General features: G+C 35.5%; 1 protein-coding gene across 10 annotated transcripts in view; it reads left to right on the top strand.

Annotated features, from left to right (window-relative positions):
- Positions 1 to 12,693, top strand: part of LOC5564400 (kinesin-like protein Klp10A) — a 143,814-nt gene that overhangs the window by 67,744 nt on the left and 63,377 nt on the right. For all 10 annotated transcript variants that reach the window (XM_021844438.1, XM_021844472.1, XM_021844470.1 and 7 more), the window contains one exon: positions 7,122 to 7,339. In XM_021844438.1, coding sequence (XP_021700130.1) covers positions 7,122 to 7,339 — 218 coding nt within the window. The remainder of the gene's footprint in view (positions 1 to 7,121; positions 7,340 to 12,693) is intronic.

Below are 12,693 nucleotides of genomic sequence, written 5' to 3'. Positions count from 1 at the left end.
TTCAATATATTATAAAATATATTGGACCCTAACTCGACAGTAACGAGCTTCATCAATCAAATCAATTTTTTTTTTCACATTTTTTATAGTAAACTTGTTTTTCATGGTAAGAACAGCAATAGTAATATAATTTAGTCTATAAGAAACTGGAAACCAAAACCAAGGAAAATGTTTATTTAAAACTTTTTCCAAATTACTTTTGAGCGCTACTGTATATCAAACTGTTAGAATAGATTATCCTTTCATTTCAGTCAGTACCGTTTTGTCTCAAATTCCGAACAGACTCATATTCCGAACACTCGGTTTTTGTATGGCGATGGGGTTGAAATGTTTCGCTGAAATATATCATCCAATTTAAAGGAAATGGCAGTCAATTTCATTTTAATTCTAACGTCTTCCAATCTATTTAATACCTCTGGAGTAGTGATGATTCTCTAGTTCCAGACCAGTAAAACTAGCTGAGATAAATTCATTTGCAAAATTATTCATTTGAATACGATTTATTCGTGTTGTTCGGAATTTGAATCAAGGTGTTCGGAATATGAGACAGAATAAAAACAGTGTTCGGCATTTGAATCAAAATATACAATTTTATCGGCACACCCATCAACTAACAGTAAGATTTTGCGAAGAAAATGAAATTTTCACAAATATTAGCTTATTTATGCCTATCAGATGCATTTGAAGTCACTGTTGGCCTTAAGTGTTCGGAATATGAGTCAAAACGATAATTAATGTCAAACTTTGTATTGAACTTCTGAATTCCAATTTTTTGTTTCAACCCAGCCACTTAGGAAAACAATTAAAAAATATAGGGGGGGGGGGTGCTCGATATGCTACGTATTTTCCAGGGGGGAGTACCAGCATTTGTGACGAAATGCTACGAGGGGGGAGGGGGGTGTAAAAAATCAGTGAAAAAATGCTACGTCATTTATGGACAGCCCCTAACCAGTACACAGTAGTGCTTTCTAAGCCTTATACTCGTGATCGAAATTGTATTGCGCCAGAATAGATTTTGGTTGTAGTGATCCTTCTTAGGAGACATTTTCATGATTAATCCCCGTAGCGATGAGATAGATTTTCAAAATTTTTACAAGTGCGAAGATACACACTCCCAAAAAATCATTTGGTTTACGTCTTTTGGGATGTACATAAAAGAAGCGAGCAGATTGCCTTATTATGTGTCGAATTTTAAACATGTTAGTGTCTGATTCGGGAAAAAGCATTATGCGGGTTATGCGAATAGGGGCAATTATGCTGGTACAGGGATTGAATTCTAAGATAATTGAGAATATCTTTCACTTATTGCTCTCTGTAACTCTCATAATCTGTGACACATCATGAGAGTTTGTTCATCATCTTATGCTACATGTCTGTTAGAGGGTTGGGGTAACAGTGCATAATAAAATCCGTCTAAACAAGCTCCAAACCTAGTTTTCACTATTGCCATAGGATGGTTGGAGATTGTTCATTATGTCAGTAAAATAAAACACCTACCTCCAATGATAAATAAGCGGGGTTTATCATCGCTCTTATTTTGGGGCTCTAGTTTGCTGCTGTTATTTATTTTTGTTACAACATTGTCGATCATGGACCGATATAGATGGGATGTTTTTCTTCGCTTGTTTTGATCGTGCTTTGAAATCAATTGAAAACGAAATCTGTAATGCCTGGTTAATGAACTTCTAAAGATTTCAACAGTTCTTACAAAAAAAATTGTAGAATTCAAAAAAAAAGAAGAAATTCCCAACAAGAATTCCTAGAGGATTCCTCTGTTCCTTCTTTCAATCATTTTTGTATGCATTCCTTCTCGAATTCATCAAAGTTTTGTTTCAGTAAGTGTTCCTCCATTTCCCCAATGATTATGAAGAGCTCTACCAGGATTTCTGGCGCAACTTTTCAAAAAAAAAGCTATATAACATTGAGATGCACTCTTTGTTTAATTTATCGAAAGAGAGTGATAGAGAAGAGAATCTCTCACTGTTATTTAAGTCCTTTCAAAAAGAGAACCACTCTATTTATTCGACCAGGAATTCAGTTCTTCCTGATTTTTTTCTAGGAATAACTTGTCATTACAGTTAACTCTCCCTTACTCGATATTGAAGGGACCATCGAGTTAGGGAGGTATCGAGATACAGAACACATATTTTTCAAAATTTAATTTTTGTATTATTTTGACATAATACATTCTGAATAGTTATTTTTACGTGAATATCAAAACAATTTTACCACATTTACCTATGTGACACTTTTTTACCAATCTGCAAAAACTAAAAATTTTAGCACCCAGAAATTGGCAGGAAACCTTAATTTTACTATCAATTTAATCATAATAATCAAATTCATGAAATTCATTAACGTTTGGAGGACATTTGGAACTTTTTATGAAAATATCAAGTTACCCGGGTAGAGGTGAATAACAAAATAATGGTAAAATAAGAACAAATTTTGCAATCACATCTCGTTTAACCATTATTATGTTATTAATAAATGACATAAATATCTCATCAATAGCAAAACATACAATCATAGCAAAATTTGTCATTGGTATGTTATACTTAAAAGTCATGTAATAATTAATCAATAACAAAATATACTATCATGGTAAAATTTGTTATTTGTGCAAAAATACTAAAAAAACATTAAATATCTAAAGAATAACAAACATCGCTATCACAGTAAAATATGTCATTATTTTGATGTTTGATAACTTTATTTAAATAATTAATGACAACAAACCAACATCAAATTTTGCCATAATAGCTCATTTTACAATTCGTATGATATTCATTGAAGATTTAAAAAGCAAATGTTTTTTTGCAGGAAAACAAAAAGTTTATTTTTCAATCATGCTAAATTTAGATATTAAAGTCAAAAAACTAAAATTACCATTATTTTGATCTACTCGTGAATAGCTTATTTAGTTATTATTTTGTTATCAATATCTAAAAAATAACATATTTTGTTATTTACGGTTGCCTATATGTTTGCTATTATTTTGTTATTACAATGGCAAAATATAATATTATTTAGTTTTTATGCCATATAAACTTAGTTATTATTTTTGTTATTTTGTCTCTTATTTCAAACAAACAAAGAACAAATTTTGCTATTCAAACATTCTATTTTAATGGTAAGTTTTGTTATTCTTTTGCAATTCTCCTCTACCCGGGTAAAGAGGTAAACTTACTTGGGAATTTGAAACAGATAGCATCGAGTTAGGGAACATCGAGTTAGAGAGGTATCGAGTTACAGAGGTATCAAAGCATGCTAGATTGAAGGGACCGCGCATTCCATCGAGTTAGGGGAAATGTCGAGATACAGAATATCGAGTAAGGGAGAGATGCTGTATTTAGTATTGCGATTCTTCCAAACATATCTTCATATATTCTACCAAACGGAAGGTCACGATGGTGTTACACGGGGTTTTTAACCGGACTATTTTTGGTAGGTTCTACATGTCGAAATATGAAAAACCCCAAAGCATTTCGGGTGATGGACCAGTGGTGTAGCCAGGAGGGGTTCTAAAAGGGGCAATTTTGTACGTATATAATAAAATTAAGTTGATTGGAAATTTGACAAAAATATTTTTTTCGTATTTATTGTGATGGTAGTGACCAGAATTGACATTAATGTATGTGTAAAATGTATTTTTTCCATGCCATAGGCGCAATCGGGATGGGTTTCTTGTTGGTATAGTATTCTAATAAAATCAAATTCGTTTTGGTGTCCATATTCCATATTAGTTACGCCAATGGCATAAAAATACATTACAAACATACATTAATGTCAATTATGTTCATTACTATTGTGATAAATACTAAGAAAAATGTTTTTGACAAATTTTCAATTGACTCAATAATATTATATTCGTACAAAATTGACCCTTTCAGATCCCCTCCTGGCTACACCACTGGTCCATCACCCGAAAGGCTTTGGGGTTTTTCATATTTCGACATGTAGAACCTAACAAAAATAGTCCGGTTGAATACCCCGTGTAACACCATCGTGATCTTCCCTTGTGAGAAACAAATCCGGAAGAAATCGAAGTCTTATGAAGGCATCCTGGGAGAAATCACTGGTTAAATTAATGAAGATGCCCTAAACGGAAGTAATGGACAAATAGATGGAGAATCATTTTATGAACTCCTGGAAAACTATGTTTTCGTGCGAAATTTGTCAAATAATCTTTGGAGAAATTCCTGGAAAATTAATGGTGGAATCTCTACGGCAATCCAGGTTGAGATCTTTAAGGTATTCTTGCTTCCCTTAAGAAGGCCCCAACCAACGATCGAAACGATGGTTGTGGATTATAATCCTCTGTATTTTTAATTCCTGATCGGAAAAGCCAAAATCGAGGAAAACTTCTTCTTAAAGGTACATATCTTGAACGAAATTCATGGATGATTTCAACATAAAGCCAGTAAAATATTCAATAATTGAATTCCTAGATTTTTTGGAGTTCTTGGAAAACACATGAAGGAAACTTTGGACACATTTCTAAAATAGTGTCTGATGAAATTCCTAGAAAAAAAAAACTTGAAAAAATACATACAGTAAAACTTATAGGGTGTCCCAGAAAGTATGGGCACGATTTTACCATACTGCCATTTCAAGGCTAGTGCAGATAAAAATCTGATTTTCACACATTTTATTTTTGCACTTATCATAAGCAGATATTGAGTTTTGTGCGATTTTTTTTGCTCCCTGTTTGTTGCTGGTGTTACATTTCCAGGAGCTCCTCTTATCAGTTTTGCACAAATCGCGTTATATCTGAGAAACTTGATTGTACAAAATATGTGCTAGGTCATATAGTACGTATACATAAAAATCTGAAAAATATTGCCGATACGATAAATGATCAGACTACCACTAATTTTACTGAAAATTCTAATCTTAAGTTTATGAAAATTGAAAAAGCATTCAAAATCTGATTTCAGCTGTGATCGATTCGTAGAAGGGTCAAAACCAAGTTCTTATATTTACGTTAAAGCATGAAAAAATCTAAAATAGTTGTTGCCTTTCCAAAAGTATAGATATTTGTCATAAGTAAATCTCAAATAATTATTATTATTTATATGAAAAGCTATGATTTCGTGAAATTATCTTATGTGGAGAGAAAAACTAGTGATTTTTTAGAATTCTCCCATTCTATTAAACGTTTTATAGCAAAGTTAAATAAAAATTCTTGTGAACATCTTAGAGCATGATCAATGAGCATGAGCATTGATGACCTACAATTCAAAGTTGCTACTCCGTGATTGACCGGAATACAGTAATTATCCAATTTTGTCAGCCCCCGATTTTGTCTACCCCTGATTTTATATACCTCCAATTTTAGCACCCTTTTTAACCCGATTTTGTCTACCCCCGATTATAGCATCATTTTTTGCCCGATTTTGTAAGCGTAAAATTTATATTTATTTTAATTAAACTAAACACGTCTATACTGGCAATATTGGGTACATAAAGTGAATTATGACCTTTACCACGTCTATACAATCATCTAAAGACCGACATTTTCAAATTTGAAATTCTTAATAATTATCCAAGAAACTTATCAATGTTACCTTGGATTACGATTCATAGAAAATGGAAGTAAAAAAATAATGTTGATAATAACAAAATCATAAAACTTAGGACTGTCAAACGGAACATTACTGTAATCGAAATTGCACAAGGATCCAACAGATGGAGCTTGGGAGTAGCTTACCATCTTCAATGTATAATTTCGAGAATTCTAAATATTATAAAGTCAATAACAGCGCCGGCCACGTCCTTACGCTGATGACCGTAAAGGGAAAGAACGTTAGTGTGACATCCATTGTTACTAATGTCCCAGTATACCTCTGCATCTTCATGGTTGTCACGGGAAGGAGTTTTTGTTAGTGGGAAGGATTCAGAAGCGTCGAACCAATCATTATTTAATGAACAAATAAATGAATGCAACATTCAAGCCGTTTTTACGATTAAGATGTAAAAGAGAAACATAGAACGAGTTCACCAATTGTTGAACTATTGTTGACAGGGGAGCTCCAGAGCACTTCAATTTGGTCACCAAAACGCCTAAATCATACGGTCTAGACGAGTAACGAGTGAGATTGCGCGCGAAAACAGGAAAAAAAAACTTTTCGGCCGACGCAACGACGAACCGTCCTGCTTGGACTTCACAAAACACTCAATTCTTGTGAAACATCTTAGATACAATTTACTTAAACTCACGACATCGAAAGATTTTGATAAAAACATTCATTACTAGTTATTAAAATTAAGAAAAAACAGCAAGTCTAATTGTCTCATAATGAAAAGTAATCGCATATCAGTCCCACTACAGACTTTCGCACCGTGAAACACAAAAATGTAACTTGTTTTGATCATCTTTATATTTTTCTCGAAAAGATATCGTAGTGAAAAGCAAGTTGTGAAAGTTTTTTTAAGATTAGAGCATATTCCAATCCTCTGGAATTTTTTAAATATTCGTATGGAAAACGAGTTTGAAAACTTCACAGCCCATTTTCTCAATGCCTACTTTTTACAGATGGGACTGACTTGCGATTCACGGCAGTTAAGTTTCAACAAAACACAAAAGTAGGGTCTGTGCTGGCTAGATAAGAATTGATTTTCTTGAACCAAAAATTTCAATGTAAAAAGTTATTTTTAAAATAAAATTTTCAAAGGTGGCATTTGAAATGCTCCAAGGAAAAATTCAAAAATATAAAAATATTTTTTTGATATCATATTTATCGTTATCAAGATCGTGCCCATACTTTCTGGGACACCCTTTATTTTGTCCCAAGTAATTCTTGTCGCTATTGATAGAAGGAAATAAAAATTTATTAAGGAATGTTCGGCCGGATTTTCTGAAAAAGAAATCTTATCTTCTGATTCCTTTATGGTCTCTATTTGATTCATGTTTGATATCTTTTTGGTCTCTTATTTCAAGCTGGAGGTCCTGTTTTTTGAATCAGTCAGTCGCTACCAGCCCTGTATCGTTGAAACCAACATTCCAAGCGCAAAACATTTTCGATCACGAATTCAGGGCCCATGAACCTCTGTGCACTACGAATGTCGATTACTGGTCAGTTCGATTAACGCCCCCGTTTTCTCCTGCCCCGTTTCAGGTCGCGTACACTCTGCGATGGTGTCCAGGATCCACGAGGCGTCACGCTCGGTCACCGTCGAGTGGTACGAGCGTGGCGAAACCAAAGGAAAAGAAGTCGAGCTCGATATGCTGCTGGAGCTGAACAAACCAGACCATTTGGCTGCAGACAGTGATGCCACACTAGTGCCACAACTTAGGAAGGACCACATAACTCCTGCACCAGCCAACCTTGCTAGGGTGAGTTTTTATTACCAATACAATTTGCAACAGGTCATTAATCATAATGTACATGCTACATATTGGAAACATGCTTCGATCCATCCCGTACAATTGATAAGTACGTAATTCGTAGTCATATCCGCGTAACGCGTTCGGTACCGTCTTCATACACATTGTCAACCACAAAATATCTACGGAACAAGTGAAAATATCGAGCTAACAATTTGAAACGAGGTCAGGTCCTGGATCTGGTCACAAACTCTCGTCGCTCTGTGGGAGTGAACCGCTACACGTCGGGTTTTGGCCAGAGGCATGTGCAGGTGAAACGCGATTAAAGGAAGATGAGTTACAATGAGTTATGCACTTTCTTTGTCGCTGTTCATTATGATTGCAGATTGGCTTTCAAATATATTTAATTCATCGATTTCCTTAGTTGAAACGAATTGCCAGTTGAAGTCTGGTGTCCATGAGTACATTTGCTACCCAGTTAAGGACAACCTACAGATATAGCTCAGTTTTGGATGAAAAGCACAATTGAACAATTATTTTTTTGAAGTGTTTTTCTTTTATCAGTGGGATTTTAAACACATGGTCCACGGATCCCTAAGGGCCGTGATGACCTTTCAGGGAGCCTTCGAAACCATTTAAAAAATGGTAGGTTCTATTGACAATTTAATGTCAGCGTAATCCTTTTTTTCTTCTTTCTGCCATTATGTCGCATCTGAAACAGACCCGGCTTCTCAGCTTAGAGTTTTTTTTTAACAATTTCACAGTTATCAATTGAGTACTTTCTTTGCCAATTGAGCATTTTTACATGTGGTAATCGTTTGGCAAGAACGAAGATGCCAAAGCGCTTAGAAGTCGGTGCAATTCGAATTCACAACCCTTGTTGCTAAATACCGTTTACCGCTACGCTTATGTAGGTTCCTTCTCTGGGGTATCTCCCTAATTGATCCTCCTAATTACATAATATGAGAACAAATAAGAATAAAATAATGGACAAACTATTTATGAGTGTGAATTCCATCGTCATCGGTCGATAGTACCGCTGTTTATTGTCGAATCTCTAAACTTGCATGATAAAATACAATAAATCTCATCGAGTTGGAGTCTAACTAAAAAAAGATTGTTAGTTTCATTCGGGTAGTAAGAGAAAACATCGAGTTGTAATATTTATCAAGGAAAAGCTTTCTATAGGATGCTTTTCTTCACTAACATAAAATTTCTTCAAATTTAGCTTTGAAGTTTTGAAACTGACGAACCAATCATATCCATATAGAGATGTACCACATCGCATACGAGTTTGTTTGGATCGATTGCAAAGATACACAACTCATCAAAATTAAGTACATATTTCTACGTAGCCTACGTAAATGGCAAAAATCCTCCATGAGGCGTAACGGATTCCACGCCACGGTACTGCGCGATTGAATGAAAAACTCCACCCGCGCGATACACCATTTTCGTGGTCGTCGCTAGCGCGTAGTTAGTATCATTCATTCACTGTCATCGATACCGGAGTGTAGCACCCACTCGTTTGATTCCAAAAAAAATAGGGCATAGTAATAACAGTTCGAAAATGGATCACTTGTTTTCATGCTCAATATGGCAAAAGATAGTCAAGTTGGGGTCAGTGGGTAACAATGAAAGAACAGGATGGAAAAGTCAAAAGTGGATTCTTATTTTCACAAGTGCGGCTTCTTCTTCTGACCATTTCGTGCCAACAGGGACAGAGCTTGTTTCTCAAATGAGTGTTCTATAAGCACTTCTATGGCAATAAACTAAGGGTTTTCTTTGCCAATGTTGGCATTTACGCATTCTTTTATCGTGTCATAGGCACAAATATACTTTATATCCAGGGAAATTAATGAGATTTTCATTTTGAAAAGCTTCTGGACCGTCCGGGATTTGAAACCTTCAGTATGACTTTGCTTCATAGTCGTGGAAGTTAGCCAGACTATCAAACAACACATATAAGTGGTTGTGCTAAGTTATTGCAATTTATCCTTCAACACTAGTTCTTAAATTACCATGTTACAGAAATACTATAATTCTATTAATTTTTCAGGTATATGGCTAAATAAACTGAAAATTGAAATGGCGTTTACGTCACTCTGTCAGATAACGACTGAATCACAGATCCCTAAAAACTAAAGCACTACGGCGATCTATTACACTGCGGAACACGGTTTTGTCTCAAGCATCAAAATACCGCCTTCGTTAGCCGTGTGGTAGTGTCTGCGGCTACAAAGCAAAGGCATGCTGAAGGTGTCTGGGTTCGATTCCCGGTCGGTCCAGGATCTTTTCGTTATGGAAATTTCCTTGACTTCCCTAGGCATAGAGTATCATCGTACCTGCTACACGATATACCAATGCGAAAATGGCAACTTTGGTAAAGATAGCTCTCAGTTAATAACTGTGGTCCGGTTTTTAAAATATTGTCTGCTGAAAATGCAAAATTTAACCAAATCAGCCAAATTGCGTGCAAGTTTGCCAGCTTGTATGGCAATTTATTTGCTTAATTTGCCCCAGAACTCACACTCTACGTGTATAACAATACTTATCAACAAAGTTCACAATACTATCGATGCTCAAATAGTTATTTAAGCAACAAGTTGCAAAATGATGTTTTTTAGCACGAGTTGTACATTTATCCAACGAGGCTTGCCGAGTTGGAGAAATACGACTAGTGCTGAAAAAATCGAGTTTTGCAACGCGTTGCATACAACATGTTTTGCAATTACGAAAAATGCCGTTCTAGTTGGATTATTTCTTGAAATACAAGGCAACCCACATGGACAAACATCCACGTGTACTATCGACTCAGAGTTTTCAATCACGTAGGCTATGATACTGTTCACACAGGACCAGTGTTTGGATTTCGATCAGAATAAGCCGATCGAACCATATTCGGAGAGTGTTACAGTTCGCGAATCATAGCAGTTCGTGGCACATCGCATTCGGAGAGTCCTATGAATGTAAACATTCACTCTCTCGTTTGGTACGTGGCACGAGAGCATTCGAGAGCAGCAACTCTCACAACCCCTTTGGTTGCAAGCATAGCACAGAAAATAAAAAATATTCGCCTCTGTTTCTTGATCAGAATGAGTGTGAGTCAGCGAATGTTACAAGTGTTGACACACAGTGATCGGGGACAAACAGTGGGTGGTGTGTGTCAGTCTTGTTTTCGTTCATGGTTCGTTATCTTCCACGAACGATAAGTGTCATGCATGTTGTATGAATGCAGGCGAATATCTGGGCTGAAATTATGGCTCGTGTGTCAATGATCGTTAAATTTTCCAAAGCCTGTTGAAAATATATAATTGTTGTAGAGCATCTTGCTCACAATTTTGTTAGGATTGTTCTCAGGATTAAATGATAATCTGGCCTGGGATTCTGTAAAGGTTTTGCTCTGAATTACATTAGAATCTAGCTTAGAAAATACAGCCTTGAATTTTTGAAAATGAACTCAGAGCTCTGCCAGCAATCCACAAAGGGCTATGTCAGAATCCAAATCTAGTAGGGGAAGGAGTGGTAAAATGAACACTTTAAGGAAATCATCTTGTTTCTGATAGAAAAATGAAGAATTTGTATAGTTCTATCCCACAACATCAAAAACAGGCATGTTATCTATAGCAGCAACACAAATAGCTGAATTTTCACATATTTTTGTCGCTAGCAAAAAACGATGTAAATGTTCATTTTACCTGCAGTATGTGGGTAAAATGAACAGCTGTTAGTGGTAAAATGAACATCATGCAAAAAACGTGAGCAAAATCAATATTTCTCAAAATTTGTATTGCCTTACCGAAAATATATCCATTATTGATTGTAACCCATTCAAAGAAAATTCTAAAGGTATCAGATTTGACCTCATATCATAACGATGTTCACCTCAATGAAAAACCTCAAGTCTTCCGAGCTAAATGTTACGTCAGTTCTAATTTTCAACCGTGGTTTTCTTAAATCTTAGTTTTCGTTGATATTTTCACTTCAATTGACCTACGTATGAACTCGAACACTCTGATTTATGGTATAAATCGTTCGTCCTTGATAAAAAATTATCGAAATTTGTTTTTTCTCGATAAAAGGCAAGGTGTTCATTTTACCACCTCTGTTCATTTTACCACCACTTCTCCTACGTTAGATTTCTGCCATAGATTATGCGAGAATCATTTTGGCAGCTATGATAACTTTGCAGCTCAGTCGTCATAGCTCATATTGAAACAGAAAAGTATCACTAAGCGTACTTACATGCAGATAGTATGCTGATTCTTTTTTAGCTGTGTAAATGCAACACCAACTGGTTTTTATTAAATTACAATTGTGAGATTAATTTGCCACAATCATCGATGACGCGTACAAACTCAAATCAGTCGGATTCGGTAAGAATGCTGTCCAAGTTTTTTTTTTCATAACAATCCTCTTCAGAATACAGTTAGAAACCCATCTAGGATTATGCTAGAACACTGTTTTGTGATTCAGTGAAAATCTTGGCAAGGATTCTGTGGAATCACACTAAAGATTTCATGAGAATGTTTTCCAAGTATGTCATAAACAGAATACTTGGATTGACAGATTATGTGACAGTTCTTCGCAATATTTTGTGATAGATTATGTTCAAATCCTTTCCTAGATTATGTTAAAATCATGGCCTGTATTCTGTGAATATTCATAATTTCATTTAGACAAACTTTGTTTGAAAAAAAAAAACAGGAAGAGAAATAGTTATTTTAGCAATGCAACAAGCAAGTAAAAAAAATGAAGTGAAGAATAACCAAGATGAATTATTAGCATAAAACTACATCAAAGTTGCAACAATAAGCCTTGTTATATTCACATTTCAAGTCAAAAGAACAGTCAACGGGCCAGAAATATTAAACAGTTTTAAACTCGTCGTGGGCCGCACAAAATGAAGTCGCGAGCCAGATGCGTCCCGCAGGGCATACGTTGGGCAGCACTGCTCTAAGGAATAGAATTCACATCTCCTGGTTGTATATTCTAAGGTTTCTTTATACTTTATTGGCTCTTATTCGGTCCCCGTTTTGGTATCTTTTTAGTTTCTGTTTGGTCTATTTTTCAGGCAAAACGTCGCTAAAGTTTCTATTTTCTAGACTGCCCCTACTCGCATAACAGTCCCATATTATGAGATTTCCTATATAAATGAGACTGTTATGCGAGTATGGGCAGAAGACACTTAGTCGCTTAGACATACCTGGTGGATGAGCTGTTGAGAAACTTGTTAGGCACCCAATCGCTCTATTCACCCTTTAAATGATTTGTAATATACTGACCACGAGTTGTCACGAATATTAAGACCCCACTTCTTGTTAACGTAGGGTCATAGAGGTTGGTTAGGGGGAAAGCACCAA

The sequence above is a fragment of the Aedes aegypti genome, chromosome 1 (genome assembly GCF_002204515.2).
Source record: "Aedes aegypti strain LVP_AGWG chromosome 1, AaegL5.0 Primary Assembly, whole genome shotgun sequence".
Classification (NCBI taxonomy): domain Eukaryota; kingdom Metazoa; phylum Arthropoda; class Insecta; order Diptera; family Culicidae; genus Aedes; species Aedes aegypti.
The sequence above is the reverse complement of the archived record's forward strand: the minus strand, read 5'-3'. Positions and strand labels throughout refer to the sequence as shown.